The 23,140-nt window shown below is 40.1% G+C and overlaps 1 protein-coding gene across 4 annotated transcripts in view; it reads right to left on the bottom strand.

The window, feature by feature from the left end:
- The window catches only part of LOC143371480 (uncharacterized), a 47,191-nt gene that overhangs the window by 5,055 nt on the left and 18,996 nt on the right, over window positions 1-23,140 (bottom strand). For 2 of the 4 annotated variants that reach the window (XM_076816692.1, XM_076816710.1), the window contains exons 2-6: window positions 21,148-21,271; window positions 4,772-4,882; window positions 4,537-4,674; window positions 3,447-3,544; window positions 1,739-1,904 (exon numbers count right to left, since the gene is read on the bottom strand). In XM_076816692.1, coding sequence (XP_076672807.1) covers window positions 1,739-1,904; window positions 3,447-3,544; window positions 4,537-4,674; window positions 4,772-4,882; window positions 21,148-21,271 — 637 coding nt within the window. Of the gene's footprint in view, window positions 1-1,738; window positions 1,905-1,983; window positions 2,150-3,446; window positions 3,545-4,536; window positions 4,675-4,771; window positions 4,883-21,147; window positions 21,272-23,140 lie in introns of all 4 variants that reach the window. The other 2 variants (XM_076816701.1, XM_076816718.1) reach the window with 2 other exon arrangements.

The following is a 23,140-nucleotide window of genomic DNA, read 5'->3' as shown; positions in this document are numbered from 1 at the left end:
GAACGTTAAAATCGACCGTGACTCTATGACACAAATCGTTACTTTCGTACGGGGGCTGTTCCTCTAGTTAAGATGTTAAAGAAGCTGATAGTAACTCGTGACGTTTCTTGGTATCAGTACCCTCGTTTCATACGATTATCGATTAGTTTGGGATTCGTTTATTAAGGCTATAATTACTTGACTCGGTTTGAGTTTATGTACGTCGGCTACTAATAATGGAGTAGTAACCTTATGGTGGATAATGCAATACTGAACTCGTTGACACAGAAGCAATCAGGGATTCGAGTTTCATGAGTTGTCGACGGTGTTTGAAAGTTTTTTTTGCGATTTTGGTAGCATAACTTTGCTGTGGTCTATAATACCACTTAATGTTAATTGGATAGCAATGTTAAGGATATCGATGGCTTAGTGCACGAATATTGTATGTCCACTTTTAGTGAAATTTGAGTTTTTATATGCAACAAATAGTTCTTCACTGTTTCGTGATGCTGTATAAAAATCACATTTATACATTATCTACTTCATAAATTTGTCGAAATAATATTTTTCTTCATTCTATGCCCCTGAATCTTACATACAGTGGCGTGCAAAAGTATTCGGCTACCCTTTAAAATCGCATAACTTTTTTAAAATTAATCCAAATGACTTGAGTTTTTTTGAGAAGCTAGAAGGATTAGTTTGCTAAGTGACGTGATTCGTCGTTTCAGAAAAAATGCACTTGGTCGAAATAGCAAAAAAAAAATAGAAAAGGTCGTATTTTAAACTTTTTTTATGAGGCTGTATTTTAGGCACGTATATAACTTACTTAAATCTACAAATGGGTGTTTTGAATTTTCGTTACAGACTTATAAAAAAAAGTTTAAAAAACGATCTTTTCTATTTTTTTTTATATTCCGACCATGTGCATTTTTTTTTCAAAACGACGAATCACGTCAGTTAGCAAAATAATCTTTCTAGCTTCTAAAAAAAAAACTCAAGTTGTTTGGATTAATTTTAAAAAAGTTATGCGATTTTAAAGGGTGTCCGATTACTTTTGCTCGCCACCGTATGTACTTACTACTGCATGTCTAAGCCATCAATATATAAATTTTCCAAAACCAAGATGGACGAAACTGCTACGTGCCTCGGGTCGTTTTTGACCCAATAGTGTTCTCATTCCTTCAGAAACTCTTGCAACTTTAATAAAAATATAATATACTTGTTACTACTCTTCATGTTTCTACTTTCCTGGCATTATGATCAATGTACCTATGTACCTATACTTAAACCAAATTGCCATAACAAGTGTTAACTTAAAAGCCCACAATAACGGCTCTTCCATGCGACTCAAACCTGTTGCTTCCATATCAACTTCTCCTCTTCGGATCCCTATCATCGTCCGAATTGACTCAAGTTAGTGGAACATCATTTTCGGGGTCAACCCAGTAATAATGAATTACAGTTAGTGGAACGCGGCGTACGCGCAGACTTCTCTACTGAAACCCTCCTGAAAGCCGCATTTAAAACAGCCTACAATGCCGCTGATCACTTCTCCACATTCCTTCAGGAACAGGATCCTCTGATTACACCTTCAGTCCCACTTTCCAAGCCCACTCGACTCTCCACTTGCACCTCGATCTTCTAACCACTCGCTCGCCAATCATACTGGTTAGAAGCTCAAAGTTCGTCCGCCCCAGTATCGGAGTCTGCGTGTACGCGTGGCGTTCGCGGCCAAAGCAAATGGTGTTAAATTCTGTACCAGGCATGAGGTACTGCATGTTCATCGCCTCCTCGCGCATTCTCTCGCCCCTCAAGCAAATCGCCGCGGCGCTAAACAAGATCGCGCTGACCAACGACCAACCGACGCCGACCCAAGCGACCACGTACGACCAGTCGTACGAGATTAGTGAGTTGTCCTTTAGGACCTAGAGCCCAGTTCCGAGAAAAAAAAAAGAGAGAGACACGGGGGAGGTTAGTCCGGCCGTATCAGGGTTATCGTGTCACCTGGCATGATGTACTGAACGTTCTGTGCCTGCTCGCGGGCATGCTCCCGCCGCAGGCAGGACGCCGCGATCAGGAACAGCGTCATCGTGCCTAAGCACGTCGCCACGCCGAGCCAGGCGAGGTAAAACGACCAGCCGTACCACTGCACCGCGTTGTCCCTTAAAACCTGCGGGCAAACGGCTCTGTAAACATGTATAGCTCCTTCGGATCCTCCTCTGTGTCTCTGGCTGCCCTGGACCAGCTCTGGGCGACTCTGCAAATGTTCCAACTTCCTGCTGTGGAGTGTCCTCCCCTGGAACAGTCTAAGTTGCTGTGGAAATATTTATAGTTCCTTGGTCTGTGGTAGGTACTCTTATTTGTCTCTGGAGTGCTCTGTTCTTCTGGAACACCTTCATTAGGATCTGTAAATATTCATAGTTTCTTTCAGAAATGCTGCAAGTGTCTCTCCTGTTTCCAGGGTCTCTTGGTCCTCTGCTACACCTGGAGTTGAATTTGCAAATATTCGTGATTCCGTTTGTGAAGTCTTCCTCCTGCTGCTGAAGTCTTTTCCTCTCCTGAAACAGCTCAAGTCATTTCTATACACGTTTGTAACCCTCGTTGTGTGGTTTTACACCCATTCCTAGAGTCCTTTTCTCTGCTCAGGTGCCTCAGGTACCTCCCACTAGCTTTAAAGTCTTCTCTTTCCTTAAAACATCTCACGTGCTTCCTATAAACAATTATAATTCAGCCCTTCTGCGTCTCCTTTTCCCTCGCAACATCTTTATCATAGGTGCACACTTTGACAGGACAAATACATTATAAACGCTTACAGAGACTTCATATTGATGAAAAAGCAAGATGAATGAATGCACCTTTTCTGAAACTCTCAATAACACACGTTTGATTCAAGAATCTAGTAATAACATCCTGGACTAATGGAAGCAATTATAAATTAACCAATTACCACTTAGTTCGCACCATTTCATCTTGCTTCGACTCCAATTCTCAACAGTAAACTGTACCAATCGTTCCTAGCACGATAACGTTCGAGTCTCACAGATTTAATTTGATTTATCTTCCATCAAGATTGTTCGATTGAGACCCACCCCGTCGCCACAGAGATAGCAAGCTTTTTCGTCTGGTATTTAAAGCGACCCGCCACTTTCTACGTTACACAAGCACGTCGCGGTTGTAAGCGCTTATTGCGTCTTAATACACGCATTAATGAGTACTGTCTATCGACACCGGAAATTCACGGACAATCACGTAACTAATTTTCATATGCACGTACGATACATGGTTGCTTGGAAACCTATAGTTACCGCCGAGTGAAAATGTCAGTGAATGTCAACGGCGGGTTCTTCCGTGTTGCAAACAAGTTTACCATGATAAAGTACGGAGAATCGTTGGGAATCGAACGTTTCCGTGTTGAACAGCGTACGGCAAATGGTTAAACGACAGCAAGTGGCTAGAGGGTTACTCACATTGCTCCATTGTTGGAAGTATTCCTCACCGACGATCTTCTCTTTCTCGTAGTACTCTACTCCGTGCCAGAGTCCCATGGCACTGGCGCTCAGCAGGCCTGAATTTTTCGAAGAATTTCCATTTAATGAGGAAACAGAAAAGCGATCACTCGTTGTAAAGAAATTAATACAGTTCTGGTAACTTCAAGTTGAAACGCCTAGTTTTCTAAGTCTTTAGTTCCACACTTCATAATTTTTAAATGGAAAGGGAAATAAATGGGAAGCTTGATTTCGATAAATACAACACCGATTTTCCATAATTCGAGGTTTCGAGTATTCCAATGTAATATTTAACGCTTTTAAGATCTCTGAAGTAATTATCAACTCTTTCGAGTATTCAAAAGTAATGTTTAACCCTTTTAAGTTCTCTGAAATAATTACCAACCCTTTCGAGTATTCAAAAGTAATATTTAACGCTTTTAAGATCTCTGAAGTATTTCTCAACCCTTTCTAGTATTCAAAAATAATATTTAACCCCTTTAAATTTTCTGAAATAATTATCAACCCTTTTGAGTATTCAAAAGTAATATTTAACGCTTTTAAGATCTCTGAAGTAATTATTATTATACTCTTTCCAGTATTCCAATGTAATATTTAACGCTTTTAAGATCTCTGAAGTAATTATCAACTCTTTCGAGTATTCAAAAGTAATGTTTAACCCTTTTCAGTTCTCTGAAATAATTACCAACCCTTTCAAGTATTCAAAAGTAATATTTAACGCTTTTATGATCTCTGAAGTAGTTATCAACCCTTTCGAGTATTCAAAAGTAATGTTTAACCCTTTTAAGTTCTCTGAAATAATTACCAACCCTTTCGAGTATTCAAAAGTAATATTTAACGCTTTTAAGATCTGTGAAGTATTTCTCAACCCTTTCTAGTATTCGAAAATAATATTTAACCCCTTTAAATTCTCTGAAATAATTACCAACCCTTTCGAGTATTCAAAAGTAATATTTAACGCTTTTATGATCTCTGAAGTATTTATCAACCCTTTCGAGTACTCCAAAGCAATCTGCACTTCGAAGCACTTAAATCCACGAGGTATACTGACACGCTAGCAGCATCAAAATGGCTGTCGCAGTGATGTTCCCTGGTGACCTCTTCCAGCAGCCCACCACCCCCGTCCAAAATGCGGTGAAGATCGCAACGAATCCCACTATAAAAAGAGCAATCACAGATCTGCCCATATCTGAAACACAAGAAAAATCCAACAATGACAATACAGTCCAACCAGTCCCTGATACAGTTCGTATAAATAAAACGTTCAATCCACTCGTTCTACGTACGGAGTCGAGTCATGGCATCGTCGGAGAAGCCCCTCGTCAGATTCTCCTCGTCCGGGATGAAGTAGTTGACGTTCATACAGTGGGTCTCCACTGGACTCAGGTACGTTTGAACTGCAACAGACGATGAGGAACAGAGATTAATTATACGGTTGCTTAACCGACGCGCGTAAGTTGCGAAAAATCGGCGCGGCCGATTTAGGAAGTTTCACGGCTGCTGGCGACTAATTGCCCGGTCATGGAGATTTTCCACGAAGACGCTCTAATTCCAGCGAGCAGAAACGCGCGCGAGCGTCGATTGCGAAACGAGCGAGCGTCGAATTCTTGCGCGCCGCGAGAAACGAATGCAAAGTGGCAGTGAAACGGTGCGGCATGTTGAGTGAGAGAAATGAGATTTTGTTGGAACGAGTGGCAATCCGTGCTTAGTTGGTAACTAGTGGAGACTGTAGTGATAGCAAGGAGAGGCAACGTGGCTGAAGTTAAGAATTTGAGAGATGAGGGTAGCGCAGTTTTGGTTTAGTAAATGTGTTCGGTAACACTGAGTAACTTAAGAGGGTATAGGACTATTGAACGACTGAAATCGACGGTTTCTTGCCGCTTGGATTGCTTAGATACGAAATAATCAGCATACGCGCATTTTTCACAGTTTTTTATGCACGCCTTTGCAAGTAATGTAAAATAAAAAATTTGTCAGAATGTTGAAAATTATTCAAGTTATTTGAAGCTAAAGATGGTCCCGCGTAGCGCGCAACTGTAATCAGTGTACATAGTTCCAGTTGAACTAATTATCTAAAAGCAAAATGCTTTGGGGTGAGTATTTTCTACACTAATAGTTATCGCGTGAAATTTTGCTGGGCGAATTTAAACGGAAATTGTAAGAGTTACGCACGAATCAATTTTTCCCCAGATTTTTATTGGGAAAAATCGTCTTTAATCAGTTATAAAATGTTTCACAAACATCCAATGTTGATGCGGGAATTCTACACGATAGAGAATGGGATTCTACAGCTTCAGTTAAAATTTTAAATGAAAATATTCATTCGTTCAAGAGTTATGATGTATACCGTGTTTGAAAATGTAGTTTCGAGGTAAACGGCTTCAAAGTGTAGTCCCCTACGCCAATACCGCTCTGCGAGGCCGTTACTCGACGGCGCACTCAATTACGTTCAGCGCTATAATTTCCGTAATTATTCGAATCTCTTCGCGAAACATTGTTGTAAATGTTCACAAAGCATGGCACTTTCAGAATTAATAATAATAAAGAAATCGATTTTTCAAGATTTCAATAGTCCTGTACCCCCTTAACAGAAGGAATTGGAATTTCGGTGATTTGTAATTAAATAGGTAAGGACTAGTAAGTGGAATTTTAGTCATGGAAATGGGGAGAAAATTGCAAAAAGTGAGTGTTCCCCTGTTGAGGGTAGCTCCTCGGTATTCAGTAGATGTGTTTAGGGACTCTGAGTAACTCGACCAGAGGAATTGGAATTCCAGTGATTTAACAGTGATCTGTAATTAAATAGATAAAAATTAGTAAATAATATTTTAGTAATGGGAATAGCGGGGAAATGGCCAAAAGTAAGTGTTTCAATGTTTAGGGTAGCTTCACAGTATTCACTAGATGAATTCAGAAACGCTAAGTAACTCGACCAAAGGAATTGAAATTCCACTAATATACCAGTACTCTATAATTAAACAGTTGATAACTGGTAAAGCCCAATCCACTAATAGGAATAACGATAAAGTTGCAACAACTGTGTTCTAGGCAGTGGTGGATTTACTGCGTTACATTGAATTTACTATGCGTAAAAAATGTAACTAATTGTATAAAATGTAGAAAATGTATTCAATGTAAAAAATTCAAATACAAACTATTAACCTCTACCTATTGCATTGAATTTTACTGCACAATATTTTCAATTAATTTTTGAAAAGAGATTGGTATGTAATTATAAAAATGATAGATAATTTGAAATTTTTTAATAAATTTCATATCCTTCGTGTGCAAAAGTTACTCGAATTTTTACATACATCAACATGGATTCTGAAGAAATTGATAAAGCTTTAGCAGATGATTTCTTTGGATGTAAGTAGACGTAACATTCCACTTAGTATTATCGAATCTGACCATTTCAGGAACTTTGTTCATAAATTGCATCCAGCTTATAAAATTCCAACTCGAAAGACATTGTCGAATGATTTACTCAACGCAAAATTTCGAGATTAAAAAAAATCAGTAATCAGTGTGGAATTCAAAGATGCAGTTCTACTTTTAAATGGTTAGAAAAATTCATCATCCAACAATAAGTTTGTTGTTGCAATTCTGAATATAATGAATACGATATGTCCATGCAGGTTGCGGCATTCCACAGTCTACAACGGTTTTTTTCAAACAATATAATTTTATCCAGTAAAATACAGGAACGCAATAAAGTTAAGCTATTTACTACGTCTTATTCTGCACGTAGAGAACTCACTTTCCTACGTTAGGTAAAACACGGACCCACCACTGGTTCCAGGTATTCGGGTAGCTCCACGGTATTCAGTAGATGCGTGTAGAAAACGCTAAGTAACTCGACCATAGGAAACGGAACTCCACCAATTTGCTATGATCTATAATTAAACAATTAGCGACTAGTAAAACCTACTCCGCTAATAGGACTAGCGATAAAGTCACGAAAACTGAGTGTTCCAGCTTTTCCCCCGTGATTCCCTAGATGCGTGGAAAAAAAAACAAATAACTCGACCAAACATCAATTTACCAGTGATCTATGATCTACAATTAAACAGTTGACAACTAGTAAATACTACTCCAGTAAAATAGGAATGCGCGTGACGTTGGAAAAACCGAATGCCCCAGCATTTAGGGTAGCTTCGCTCGATTCAGTAGGTGACCCTAATGGTCGCGTGGATGGTTCCAAGTAAACCGAAGGAATTCCTGTGCTAGACCGTAGAAGGTGTCGGCTTTGATACAGCCCTGGCATATCGTGCACACGCGTATCGAAAAGCACGTGACCCAGAATGCAACGCGCTATCACCGGCTGCAAAGTAATACGGCGTCTGTGTACATACACACTTTTGCGGCAGGCTCTCGTCCCACCGAGCAGCTGGCTTGTCTTTCATAGGCAACGGTACTCCCTGGCCATTCCTAATCCACGAAATACTACTTTCGAAACGCATTTCGCGCCGCGAGAAAGAAACAGGCCCGCGATGCTTTCACGGTTTCCTGTCTTCCCAGGGATCCCCGCGGTGAAAAGTGCAATCGGATTAATTGCGTCGCAGTAAACCCTTCCGCGGTGCTTTAGACGCTATTCTTCTGCTCTGTGCGCCCACAGTAATCAGAACGACCCTCTACTTTTCCGTTGGGCTTGAAATTTCTCGGCTGGTCCGAGGTCTGAAAGGGTTCTCTTACTCTTCTTCTGTTTCAAAAGAAATTATGATGCTTTCTGAACTGTCGCACAGTGGTTCGAGTATACTATATGCTAGCTGGACAAATTATTTTTTGGCGGTATTGGATTTATATGGGGTTCAAATTGTTAGAAACAAACCTGATTCGTATCACAGCTTATTATTTCACTGAATATATCAATAAAATAAAAATATGACTAATTCAATAAAAGAAGAACAACAAAACGACAGTATTGTAGTTTAACCGTAATTATCAGTTATAACATTATGATTATTCCTGTAATTTCGGAGTTTTCTGTGGAATTTTAAAAAAATTTCGAGCCACAGTTGACTCACCTAATAAAATGGGTATTAAGACAGTGTTAACTAGAGAAACTAGAGACTTTCTAGTTTTTTTTAATGACATGATCGATCTGCAAAAATTTGCAAAACTATATTTTGTGAATTGTTTTCGCGTGCGACGCTCGGCAGGAGAGATAGCACAGTTATATTTCAGACTCTACGCGTACTATAGATTAACTATAACTATAAGTGTGTCTTATAACTATTAATTTCTTGTTAATTACATTACATTACATTATAGAGTCTGAAATATAACATCTGTGCTATCTCTCCTGCCGAGCGTCGCACTCGAAAACAATTCACAAAATATAGTTTTACAAATTTTTGCAGATCGATCATGTCATTAAAAAAAACTAGAAAGTCTATACTTTCCGTACATTCAACCCTTGTTGCGTGGAACGACGTGGAACATATAGCAAAACTGTTTTAATAGCCATTTTATGTTAGGTGAGTCAACTGTGGTTCGAAATTTTTTTAAAGCTCCACAGAAAACTCAGAAATTACAGGAATAAACATAATGCTGCAACTGATAACTATAGTTAAAGTACAATACTGTCGTTTTGTTCTTTTTCCTTTATTGAATTAGGCATATTTTCATTTTATTGATATTTTTAGTGAAATAATAAACTGTGATACGAATCAGGTTTGTTTCTAACAATTTGAACCCCATATAAACCCAATACCGTGAAAAAATAATTTTCTCCAGCTAGCATGTAGTATGCTCGAACCACTGTGTGTCGGGGTGTATCGAAAGCAGGGCTCTTACTTTTCGCGGGTCTCCGGTTACCCGGGTTTGCGGGTAATACGGTTACGATTACCCGATACTCGTGTTATACGGGTAATCGACGAAATACCAATCGCAGTGGATCGTAAGAAACATTACACCTGTCTTATATTTATCTGTAATCTGTAAAATATTTCAGCATGAAAGAAGAAATAGAAATTCAAAATATTCTATTTCGTAACGTTTGTGTGCAATGCACATGCAATGTTTTAATAGTAAGTTCAGTCGCTTCATTCTGGATCTTTATTCATATAAAAAAAAATCGTTTTTTATATACAATTGTACACGCGTTTCGTTGTCTTCTTTCTCGCAAATTTCCTTTTAAATCCTTTCTTATACGGCCATAACCCAGTAATAGTACATTGCGTGACAAGGGTGAGAAGAAAGCGATTTCGACGGGCTTAAAGTTTGCTGCCCGAGATGGCTGTCGAACTGTGTTACCCGTATCATACGAGTATCGAGTGCCCGTAACCGTATTACCCGGGTAACCGGGTATCAAGAGCCCTAATCGAAAGGCGATTGAAAGGTGATTTCATTATCGAGGGAATTATGGAAGTTACACCGACGTCCTTCTGTTCCTTTCGACTCTAAATTCACAGTCAAACGTTTCTGCAATTTTTCATTTCCCTATTACACTTAAATTACTTTGATACAGTCACGGAATGATACCTAATTCTTTTAGTACTCTTCTGTTCTCCATATCAAACATTTCTACGATCTTCCGAGGAATCTTTTCCCCTACTAAAAAGAATTTCCATCTTCAGATATCCACGCTCTATTTTCCACAAAAAGAAAAAAGAAATCAAAGACCCAACCCAGTCCTTTCAATACAAAACTCTCAAATCGACGCATTCCTAAATTGGAACGCAGCAAAGGCAGAAACGCATGCACCTCGCGAATCGAGGCCCCCCCGCGAGTCGTCGATGATGGCGCGTGCGTAAGGGATGCGTCGCGCAGACGCGCGTACCGTTTGAAGTGTTTGAAATTCAGCCGGTGACGGGGCCGTTTCCTCGACCTTCTTCGAATCTAGTTTCGCCTAAACGAGGCGCCATGCCAAGATCGTTGACTCGTGGCTAACTGTACAGCAGTTAAGACGGCACATCGTCGTTCAGGAAGAGGAACCGGGGCTGGCCGTAGGACACGCTGCTTCCCGTCGACGCGCCGGCGTAGCTGCGACGAGATAAAGGGAAAGAAGAGGGCGCGCAGGCGGAAAGGAAGGAAAAGAGACGGAAACGTGGGACGAAATAAGAATTCCGTACCGAAACCGGTCGTTGACTGGTTTCTTCGAAATTTTTCACGCGTGCACCGACGGCGGTCGCGGCGCGCACACCTGACCTCCATTTTGTAGGACGATTTCTGCCCGAAGGTGGGAATATCGACGAATATTTCGCCGCGCTGTCGAGCCGCGACCTTAAATCTTAAATCTGCGTTGCGCTGAAACGCTTATTTATTCAGCGGGTTTGACCTCATGTAGCTTCCAAGGCAAGTTTGGCAACTCGAGTATTAAAAGAAAATTTTTTAACTTTGCAGAAATGTAGCTTAAATGTTGCTAATAATGTGACTATTTTTTTTATTCGCGATAGAACGATAGTGAGGGCGAAAACACCCCCTTAAAGAAGTTGTGAGTTTTTATGTTATCGTGAATATCTACGAAACTGTAAAAGATATAAAAAAGAAGTTATATTCAAAGTTTTATGGATGTCGATTTCCTACAATATGGGGATAAAGATATCGTCGAAAAAAGGTGGTGGGCATAAATTTGGAAAAAAGTACGCGAAAGAACACAGTGCTTTGAATTTAAATTCTTTTTCATATCTTTTACTCGCAATTTCTTTGAGAGAGTGTTTTCACCCTTAGTACTGTTTTATTGCCGAATAAAATAATAGTTACGTTATTACCATCACTTGAGCTACATTTCTGCAAAGCTTCAGATTTCTTTGAATTTCTTTCCTTGTTAGAATATACCTAATAGGGTAAGTCTGGTACACTTGACTAACCGAACATAAAATGGCTACTAAAACTACTACTGTTATTATTTATTTTATCAGGATAAACCTAATATGTTTAAAATACCAATATTTCTACTGTACTATGACACGCTCTTACGTACAGGGTCTGAAATATAGGGACTGGGCCTCCTCACCCGGGTTTACCTATCCTTAAACCTCGGTTGTCACACTAAGTAGGTCAGAATGACCCAGCATTTGACTTCGAGGCAATATATCTTTATATCTACAGATAGAGACTGACTAGAGTTTATTTTTTATTAAAGCAGCATGTCTCAAGAGTATAACCACAAATATTTAGCTACAAACAATGAAAATTAAAAAAGTTATGATTTTTTAAAGAAAAACAACATTTTCTCTGAACCCTTTCTCTCAAATTTTTTTTTAAACACGATACTTTAAATATTACTTTTCAACGATCACCATATAATATTCTACAATATTCAAACTTTATCTCAGCAATTTTGCGACTCAATTTAGCAAATAGTTTTTAAACAGCAGTGCGACAACGACGTTTGAAAAAATAGGTGTGACAACCGAGGGTTAATTAACTGCACCTTCTACTGCAGTAGTTACGAATCTATCTACCGTGCGGAATATTCAGAGGATTGAAAGAGGCCCACAGATTCCTCTACACTTTACATAATCCACGCAGGTATATTGCATCAACATTCTGCCACTTCGCACAGGCCCCTTTCTGCCAGTGTCACAGTAACGAACGGTTTCTCTCCAGCAGGAATTCCATTCATTCATTGTTCCACGAATTCCGTCGAATTAGTTAACTTCCACAAGTACTTAGACTTCGTCCAAATACTTTCACGTAGATACATTTAACAGCGTAACATAGCGCGCCAGTCCCAGCTCCACACCTAAATACAAATACCGGAATGGTGGCGTCAACAGTATCGCGCATTATAATTCATAGAATCAATGATTCAGTGCCGATTCTTCTCATAACTGCGGTGCGCTCCCTTTCCACTGCGCCAGCCTCACGTACGACAAGTAAATCAAACAGGGGTCCGGAAGTGGAACGACGGAAGCGAACGGAACATTGGGACCCGATAAGGAGCTCGCGGTCGAGGAACGGTACAAGCCTTCGCACACCATCTATCGATCATTTCGATTGTTTCCCGCCCCAAACGATGGGAACGACGTACACGACGTTGTTCCAATTCCCCAGGAGTTTCTCGGTACTTTCTATTCGGCAACGTTCCGTTCCGCGGGCCGCTTCTGGCATCCTAAAACTCCACGGACTTCGCGGCAAGGAAAACCGAAGCAGTTCGGTGCAAACCCTTCCCCTCCACTTTTTGTAATTCGATCGCGTTTCGAGCGATGAAGATGGCTTCGGCAGGGCGCTTCTAGCCAGGTCCTCTGGATAGGGCAGCTCTTCATCCAAAGGATACAGGTTCTTCGTGAAACACGAGACTTCCGGGCAAACTGGAATCGCCGCGGCGTAGTTTTAGAAAATGCGTGCCTCCTTGCTCGTGAGAAAACGCGGACCTTTTCGAATAACGAGCCTATAGAATATTCAGAGGCAGCTTGCTCCGCGAGCGAATGCTGCGTGTGCTGCGGGCGAACGGTAGCCGCTGCAATTTTCCGCTGCATTTCTTTTTGGTGACAGAAGTGGAGGCTACTGATCAAGTGCAATATGGAGTGTATGTTATCGTCGATGATAGTGACCGCGGTTCTGCATTTTACCGATTTTACAGGAGGAAGAAAAAACTTAGTATTTCAGCCATTTTAAGGGGGTTTTCTTTGATTGAAATTTTTTGGGACAGTTTTAGCACTCCTTGTAATAAATACTAACATCAATTCCTCATAGAAATGATTAATTTCTGTGTAAAGTCACTTTCACGCACCGAACGTGCCGTCACTTCACATGATTTCTCTGTAAATGCGCGGTTTTGTCGCCAACTTGCTAAGAGAGACAGATTCACGGTATCCTTGAACCTGCTGGTTCCGTTGGTAAAAAGGCGGCTTCCTACTGGCTATTTCACATGGCGTGGCTTTTTAAAAAAGCGAAACAACGTTTGGCAACCGTGGGCACGAAATCTCAATTTTGCTACTTTTGCAAATACGCGGTATTTACAAACTGCTCATACGCGGTCTTGCACTATCATGGACGATATAGTAGCTTTACTATTCGGCTTCGCTCGAAATTTAGATTCTGATTTTATACAACAAATTTTTCTTTTACTTATTTTTTTGTGAAAAAAGTCACATTACCCTGGATTAGCTAGGCTTAATACGTTGAGTGCCGCGCGCGTTTACAGTGAGATCTCCTTCAGGCCACGAGTACCGCTGTACGAAGCGTATTCTGCTGGGTATTCCCACCGATATTTAAAAATGCGAATCGCTGATTGTCGCAAGAATAACCTCCCGCCTCGTTTGTTTCCGTGGTATCATTCTCGGTCATTTATTTTCGTTACTTCGCATTTGTTTTAAAGTTTTGCATTCTACATAATTTTCTTAATAAACCATTTTCGTATTACTTTTATAACAATAGTTTATACTGAAAAATATTCTATTATAAATTTAAGTTATATTAATAAATATAGTTTATATTAATTAATATAGTTTATATTAATTAATATAGTTTATATTAATTAATATAGTTTATATTAATTAATATTCAACAGTTTTGTTACTTCCTCTGCGAAATATCTTTTCAAACACATACGAATGTTCTGCGCAAGTAGTGAAATAAGCGTCACCCCAATACGGGTGACGCGGCCCGATCAGAAACTTTACTGTCACCCGAATACGGGTGACGTGGCAGTCAACGTGTTGATGAGCTAGGACACATTTCGTGACCCCAGAGTTTATTGTTCGAATGTTTTCAGACGACAGACGAACACGCAAACACTTTCTGCTTTATGTATTAAGATGTATAATTGGATTGCGGTTCGTTTCCTTCGGTAATTCGGGTGCTTAGACTCTGTTGACGTTATTAATCCTTTGGGTGCTGCGGATGTAGAGTATACCTACTGCCCAAATCTTTGGGATCACTTTGTGAAGTAAGGGAAGCGGTTTTTTTGTTGTTGAAGAATTGAAGAATCCTTGCAGAAAAGACTGCAAGTGTCAGAAATCAAATTCTAATATAGTATTACCATTGGCTCGTGGAACATTTTCCGATGAAAACAAATTTAACTTTGGCACTTACAGTGCTTATTCTCAAGTTTTCTAAAGTCAATCAGTTTCATGTACTCTAGGAGAGTCAAATAAGATTGTGAAAGTATTTCGTCGAGACCTCGAGTCATTAAAATAGTCCAGCGTTTTCTTTATTTCTAAAATTCGGTCCCTTCCCTGCGATTTAAATTTTCAGCGACCACAATAGTCATAGAATCTTGCAAGTACTCCCTGCAGCATATTTCTCTGAATCATTCGATCCACAGAACAGGGACACAATACCTTGAGAGAACAAAGTCTAGAATAGCAATGCACGTCAGCTACATAATTAAAGTTCCCCGTCTTTATTTACGATAGCCATGAATACGCATGAATACCTAAGCACAGGCTGTTTGCACACGCCAGGTGCGGTCTATCGATTCGAACATTCGCGTCACGTGGCTAGCATAACTCCCATGGTCACCGTATTGTCTCCAAGCTCTTATGGTGTCCACAATTTTCGTGCGAGGGACTTGATTAATCCTCTTGCCACGGATTGATAATTCTGCAAGTGTACCCCGCAGTGGAGAGGTCTCCAGCGCGCATGCCCAAACAGAAGAGGCCTCCACAGCGCGAATTCTGTGCGGGCCATCTATAGAGACTCTTTGCTGGCTGCTTGATAACCAAAGATCCCACACAGACTCCTTTCTTTCCCACCCCGTTCTCTTCGCTCCTGCAAACTTCAATATTGCTCAGTATTCCTATATAATTAGTAATTACTCAGATCGCGAGGACTGAGAAACTCGTGAGTTCCCTGTGCTACTGCACTTGGCTCCCCTTCACAACCGTGTTTTCTGTTATTATGCAAACGAACTTTCCATTTGTACAACCATTGTGCGAGAATTTCCCAGGGAATGGAAGGCAATCGGTAGATGAAACGATTCGACGTTTCATCTCTGTTTTATCTCACAGTGAGATGAAAAGATATTAGCTGAATGTAGCAGATTTCGAGAAATTATTATTATTATTATTATTACAGGTACGTCGCGATTAGTGCGATATTCAATTTGGTGCGAATTATGTACACAGTGACTCGCATTAATATTCGGACGCTTTTTAAAATCGCATAACTTTTTTAGAATTGGTCCAAACAACTGGAGTTTTTTTGAGAAGCTAGAAGGATTAGTTTGCTAACTGACGCGTTTCGTCGTTTTGGAAAAAAATGTATTTGGTTGGAATAGCGAAAAGAACAGTAAAGGTCGATTTTTAAACTTTTTTTTGTGAGCTTGAAATGAAAATTAAAAAAAAAACCGTTTGTAGATTGCAGTAAGTTGTATACGTGCCTAAAATTTCATCAAAATCGGTTAACGTTGCTCCGAGCTACAAACGTTTAAAGATCGCAGAATAAGGTCGAGAATCGAGAAAATTCCCGAAATCAGCGATTCTATTTTTTTTTTCAAAACGACGAAACGCGTCAGTTAGCAAACTAATCCTTCTAGCTTCTCAAAAAAACTCAAGTCGTTTGGACCAATTCTAAAAAAGTTATGCGATTTTAAAAAAGTGTCCGAATATTAATGCGAGTCACTGTATGTAAAATGACACCGGGTGGCATTTAATACGAAGAAGAATTCAGTTAATGCGAGGTTCGCGAGACTTCTTTCATTCGGTACAACTGTGGAAACAATTTGTCTTCTCTGACTTGGACAAAGTACTGCGGGTTTATCACCACATGCACAAATATACGAAGAAGCAGAAGAAAGTGCAACAAACACTGTTAAAATACTTTTAAAAAAATAATAAACACGTTTATGCCATTGTAATTTAATAAACTAAGTATGAAAAGGTATATTTAAATTTTTGTATTGTATATTTTCTTTAAATTAGAACCAATTCCTGATATTCGAATAGTGCCAATGCGAATAACGCGATCAATTTCTGGTATTTATTACTCGCACTAATCGAGGCCTAGCTGTATTGTTATTATCTAACGGGTGTATATAACTCTTTAGTTTACAGTGGTGAGTATGGCAATGATGATTCTTTAAATTCGTTCCTCAGAAGCTTGTGGATTGAATAAATCGAAATATGTTTTCGATTTCGTGCAGATTCTTCCTGTACGAGTACAGTTCGATCTTTTATGTCGTTTTCGTTCCTTTTAAGCTTTCCCATTACGCCATTGAAAGCAGGTAGAGTGGGCTCCATCACGCGTCATTACCGTAGAAAGTTGAACGGAAGAAAAGGCGTTGCAACTGGCGGATATTATCGCGCGAAATTATCCAGAAATCTTTCACGACAGATTTGCATCGTATCTTGATGCGTCGCGGTTTAATGGACGGCTGGCGAATTACGTATCGCCTTCAATCTTTCCTTCATTCGTCTCATTTCGCGCGCAGAACAATTTCACAGTGCTTGAATTAACGCGGCTACTTTGCTAGCCACTTAAATGTGCATTTTCTCAAACTGTACGCATAAAGAGGTTGACGCGTCAGTCATGACACCTTTCAAGCTTATGCAAACCTTAATAGAATTCCTAGCTGTGTCTATATAAACTCAATTTGCAAATGAAAGTCGGAATTTCCACGAAATTTGCAGAAACAATTGAAACACAATCACTACTTTTGCTGCAAACTTAAGGGGAGGTTCCGGTCTAGAGCCCAAATAAATAGGTGATATTTAGGAATTAATTAAAGGGAAACTACTATATATAATTTAATGGGACTTTTTGCATTGTATTAAGGATGTCTTAAATTATAGAAATATATTTTTTGTTTTATAATTAATCATTGCAGACGGCCCTGGGTAGCCGTTAAAGTCAAGGCGTCAAAAAATTGATCCAAATCGGTGGGACCTGTATCTCCAAAAGTTATTATCAATTTCGACCGAAACCTTTTTTATTTTGAAGATTATTCTTCTGTCTAACTAGAAAAAATTACAAGAAATGACATGTTTTTAGAAAATAACAACACTTGAAGTTTGAAATCACTTTTCCCTGTATTTTTCGTCCTTTCAACGCCTTTGAAAATTATAAATTTCTAATTTTTTGTAATTTTTTCTAGCCCCCCCCCCCTAGCCAGAAGTATATTCTTCAAAATAAAAAAGGTTTCAGTCGAATCGGATAATAATTTTTGGAGATACAGCGCCCACCGTTTTGAGAACACTGTTTCGAGAAAAACGCGTTTAAAGTTTTACGTGGACGCCGAGTGGTCGGTTGTTGCAATGCATTTGCTGGTACTCAAATGCGTATAACTTCGGGAATTTTACGAATTTCAACAAATCCTTTTAAACACGTATCCCTAAAAGATTGAACATTCGAAAAATGAAATAAAAAAAATCGACTTTTAAACCGGAACCTCCCCTTAATATTCCAATTTATGTATCTTCAATCCTTCATAAAAAATAGCAATTAATGAAGTCTAAATTATTCTTGACTATCATATCTTACAGACTATGCTAGCTGTAAATACTCAGGTCTCTTCTTTTTTGAGCAATAAGTACGATTGATAATAATAATAATAAATTTAGTCCGATATTTTTCAGTAAAAAATATAAAAGTAATTAAAATATTTCATTCCAGTTAATCACACCACAAAATTTCCAAATGAATTGAACTGGCCTCTGCTTTCTGAATGAAACTGACATGAGCTTAAAACGTAAACACCAATGAGTACCTACTATGTATCAGTGAATCGTAGAAAGTTAGATACTAATGGCTATTTCCACGGAGAAGCGTCTGTAGAGTAAGTTCTCGTCAGATTCTGTCGATAGCTGCCGAGCTACAAAGGGACTTCAGCTCGGTTAGCCGTTAGAACTGCAATTACAATTGCAACGGTCCACTTCTCGAACTAATGCTGACGACAGCCTCGACGAGGCGTTGGGTTTCGCTCTGAAAAAAACGCTCAGGCGTTCTTCAGCCGAGCAGTCTTGTCGCGAATTAAGTATTTCAGAGCGTTCACGGTCTAACGGTTGTCGAGCCTCGGGTAAATGCGATTTTAATGTGCCTGAACTTGGATGCTAGCAAAAAGAATGGATAATCGCGATTACTGTGTGGGATACACTTATAGAGTTTTCTTGCGCCTGCAAATCGATAGGTCACCCCGTTTTCCAAACAGTGGAACGAAAGAAATGCACGTAAACAGAGCCAAGACACCCCCGAGGATTGTTAGAAACAGTGTGTAGGATCCAGGTTTCTCTTATTAGCGGCTTGTCAATTAGGCTCACGCGAGCTCCGCGCGTTTATAAACTCAATTATTTTATTCTACACTTGTAATTTATTGCTGAACGAGTAATAATGCCCCTTTCTATTTTATCACAGATTATAGAGATTTTCTGTGCACTGTACATTCGTGCCAGGTGTCCGACTTTCCATTTTCTTTATTCCTCGAATTTCTACTCAATTCATTCGGCAGAGGAATAAATAAATAAATAAATAATTTGCCGATCGATTTTTGTGTTCCATGAAATGGATCACTTCACATGTTTTGGAACTCGTATAGGAGTAAATAGTACAATGCTTGGCCACCTGACAGTGATTGGCCTTATTTTGAGAAACAAAAAAGTATAAAAAATACCTCTATTATGATTTCTTAATGAACACATTCATATTTCGTGTACTTTCTTGCTTCGGATATAATCAATATTTCGTCACACATTATTTACTGAAATTATATCTATCATTCTTCGTAGGAAACACATTTGTGTACATTTGTATAAATTCTTGACTTTTTTTTTGATAAATTACATTTATTTTTCGATTATTAGGAATTTTCTCGTACTATTTATATTGATTTTCATTTCAAATTCACTAAATTCAGGTTTATGATTCACTATTTATGTGACACTCTAACTTAAATGGCCACCCACTGTACTCATTACCCTAATTATCTAAACAATTATGGTTCACCTGAGAAGACTTTATAGATATTCTGCACTTGTGACTTATTATTGGACCAGGAACCCTCTTTTCTACTACACCTCAAATTACTCAGTTCCGAAATTTTTGCCCAAATTATCAAGCAACTGGAGCAATCAGTAATTTCTCTAGAGGTCCAAGAACTATTTCATGATTCATTTCACGCTTCTTGCGAACTCTCCCCGAAGAAACTCCCAGATACTTTACACTTCTGACTCGTTATTATGCAAAGAATCATTCGCTTTTCTAATTCACCTCTGATTACTACTCAGCTCCACAAATTTTTGCCCACTCCATCGAGCAAATAAACAACCAATTACTCTTCGAATTTATTACTACCTACATCACCGCTGGTTTCATGCTCAGCACACCACGTGGAGAAAAAAAAAAAAACGAAAGCTACCTCGGTCACCACTAACCGCGCATGTAGAAACTTGGAAGACACCCCTGGACCGTTCCGTGCTCGAGCAATTTCACGAGCCCGCTATCCGTGAAACGGTTTCCTTTCTCCGCGGACTGCGTGCAGCCGAGCCACAGACGATTCTAAACTCTTAACCTATTACGTGGGATCGGGTAACCCACGACATCGCGATATCGTAACGTAGAAAGTCCTCGCGGAGGCTGCAGCCGAGAGGAGCCCATACTGGCGCCAGAAACTGGCGAGAAATCCACTCCCAGCTGCTCTCGACCACTCGTCACGCCGGTTTCCCCAAAAACCCGCGATTAATCCCACCGTGGAACGCGCCCGTCCGCTTTTTACCGAGCGATCCCGCGATTTCGAGGGAGATTAGGAGAGACACTCCAGCGTCCAGCATCTCGGTCTCGCGTTTCGCGATGACGGGCTTCTGAAAGTGAGACGCGCAACGAAACGCGATTAAAGGGGCAAACTTTACGCGGAGAGTTGCATCTGGTCAACGGTCTCTACGGTCAACAGAGTAGGTCTGTACCTATCAGAGTCGATTTTCATTAGATAACGCTCTAAATTGTTTATTGCGGACCCTCAAGTTCTACAGGGTGGCCCGTAACTGGTAGAAGCGAAAAGGTAAGGCTATTCTACACACAAAAAAAATATGGAAAATATAGAATAAAATTTTTTAATATCGCTTTTCATTTTTGAAAAAATTAAGGGAGTTATGACAATATTTTATTCTATTTTTCTCACTTATTATTTCGCGTAGAATTAGCACTACTCCGCTTGTACCACCTGTTATGGGACACCCTGTATATTCCTTTGCCTCTGCGTGGAATAATAATAATAATTTCTGTGGGGTTGAGTAGATTTATGAATCCCTGATAGTATTATGAAATTACGTAGTACGCACAGAAGTAGAAGGACACAGAAGTGCAATTGCACCTAATTAAGTAGCTAGCACATTTCAGTGGCGGCGTCACTCGGTGAGCAAAGAAGTGTGTACAAGTGAATGAATATTCTGCTTGACCACTTCACTTGCCATCCCATTTTCCTGTGTCTTATCTCGGGGGACGATTGGAAGGCATCGATTCCTAATTCAAGTGAACTTACACCAGTTCAGTATTGTTATAGAAGAATAAAAGGGGAACTTCGTACCCCTGCCATCTCCTATAAAGTCACCTGTTGCATTATATGCATCCAAGTGGGAGTGACGCATTGAACACCTCCTGGCTTTCTGACTCAATGAAGTTTCTTTCTCCAGCCCACGTGTAGCCCGTCACTGCCTCACATATGCAAAGTTTGTACTATAAATGTGTAAATGTGCCATTGAACTAACGTTTTCACTTATCCATCGGGGCAACGTGTTTCACATTATCTCGGAATCCTCTAACGAGGAGCTATTCTTGTGCTTACCAGTCGGCGGCCTTTCTTTCGGGTAGCATATCCTGAAGAGACCCTGCGTCCTCGTGTAGTAATAGTACTTCGTGTTCATTTGCTCCACCAAATGGCTCTGCTCGGCATGCTTGGCTGCATATTGCTGCAACAAAAACAATTTTACCGAATGATTCACGTTATCCACGACTCCCTTTCCTTTCGCTCTTTACGCAACCGCTTCTTTATTAATTAACCATTCGACACTGTGACGCCGAATCGATTCGACAGGAACAGAGTCGACGTGGGCCCTACCTAAAGGAGGTGCACGAAATGGGAAACGATCGATGGAGTAAAGTGAACGGTCGGTGAATTCGAATGCAGATGAGCCAGCTCGTTGTATGGTAATACCGGGATCGTTAGAAAGTAAGAAAGTAAAGATCCCTCCACCTTTGTGAAGTCGAGGAGCAGACCTTCGCCAGGCGTCTTCGAAAGGAGCTGGAAAAGCACGGGCGAGTAAATCGTGGTAAATTGTTCGTGAAACGTGCTCGGGCGCTATCAGGAAGCTGTTTCCCAACTTCTCCAGCATAATTCGCTGGTGATCGTTCTATGGTATTTTGAAGGTAACCCTCCGTGGTCACACCTTCTTATAATCGCAAATTGGTCACACGAGGGTGCACTGCAGCGTCATTTTTGAGCTCCAATTTTCGTATTTTTGAATCCGTTAAGTTTTCAGTGATAATTGTAGATACGGTCGTAATGCTCTAATAGTCTTTCTCTAGAAATGTAAATTTTGATATGACGAAATTCGCAGTCGAAAAAGTAGTTATGGAGAAACGATTAATTTTGTTAAGACTCGCCAAATTTTTTAAATTCTAATATTAAGGTTTAAAAATTCGCAGAAATATGGGTAAAGGAGAAAAAAATTGTCACGAAGGGTTAATCCGTTCGAACTGCTCCGTTCGTGATTCCCATTCTCGTCCCACTCGCGATCTATTCCCTTTCACCTTGCAACAAAATTTCGCGGCTCATTTCCCCCCTTGACCTCTCAGCCCCGGAAATATGGAAACACGTTGGAAATCGCGGAAAAGGAGGAAATGGCGCGCGTGTTGCGGATTTTCCAGCCTTAGACACGAGCAAGTGTCTGACTCGTTTCCTGAAGAAACGGACAGCGCGTGATCCAAGAAGGAGGCTTAGAGAGCGAGCTCACTCAGCCGTGGCGGCTAGAGTTCCGGACTTTCTTGCTGCCGAGGATGCGCCTCGCATGCCGCCCTCGAAATTAAATGTAATTTCAGATCTTATGACAGCCGGCACCGGCCCAATGAATAGCAAATCGCTCTTCTGCATCGTCGATCACGCGCGATGATCCTCTTACAACCGAGCTACTGCATGGAAACAAGTTTCTATAGCGCGTCCCAGCACTCTGCGGACTTGAAAGATCGCAATGGCAGAAAGGAGTATCCAATGCGCCCGTCTCGTGGTTTCGATGACTTTGAGCGTCGACAATTTTTAAAAGAGAAGTCGAACCTTCGAGGAATGCGTACTCCGCTGGGGGTCAGCGACTGGTAAGTTACGGAAGGAGCATCGTAGTGGAACGCAGAAAGTATAATAGTACGCAGTGGGAATTGGTACACGTAAGTTTGAGTTGTTCGTGAAGAATTATCCAGTGAAGAGTATTCAAATTTCTGACCAGGGAGCAGGAAGTATGGTCGTTTACTAGATCACTATTGTGTAAGCTAGAGTACTAGGTTTCTGGTTCTTTCAATTCTTTTAGCTCTACTTTTCGAAGTCGGCTTCCTGCAGAATTAACTTTCGCTCGACAAAATGTCCCTCCTTTTCTGATTTATTATTGACGAGGAATCGCCCACGTAAAAGGGAATTTAATTTAATCTTGGGGGAGTCGAGTTGAAAGGATAAAAATATTTTTAATGCAAATTCATTAAATTTAGCTAGGTGATCATAAGGATTTATTTAAAGAATAAAATCCAGTGTTCCTTTTACGAAGCCCCTTCTTTGGTGGGTGCCCCTTGGGCCA

The sequence above is a fragment of the Andrena cerasifolii genome, chromosome 1 (genome assembly GCF_050908995.1).
Source record: "Andrena cerasifolii isolate SP2316 chromosome 1, iyAndCera1_principal, whole genome shotgun sequence".
NCBI lineage: Eukaryota > Metazoa > Arthropoda > Insecta > Hymenoptera > Andrenidae > Andrena > Andrena cerasifolii.
The sequence above is the reverse complement of the archived record's forward strand: the minus strand, read 5'-3'. Positions and strand labels throughout refer to the sequence as shown.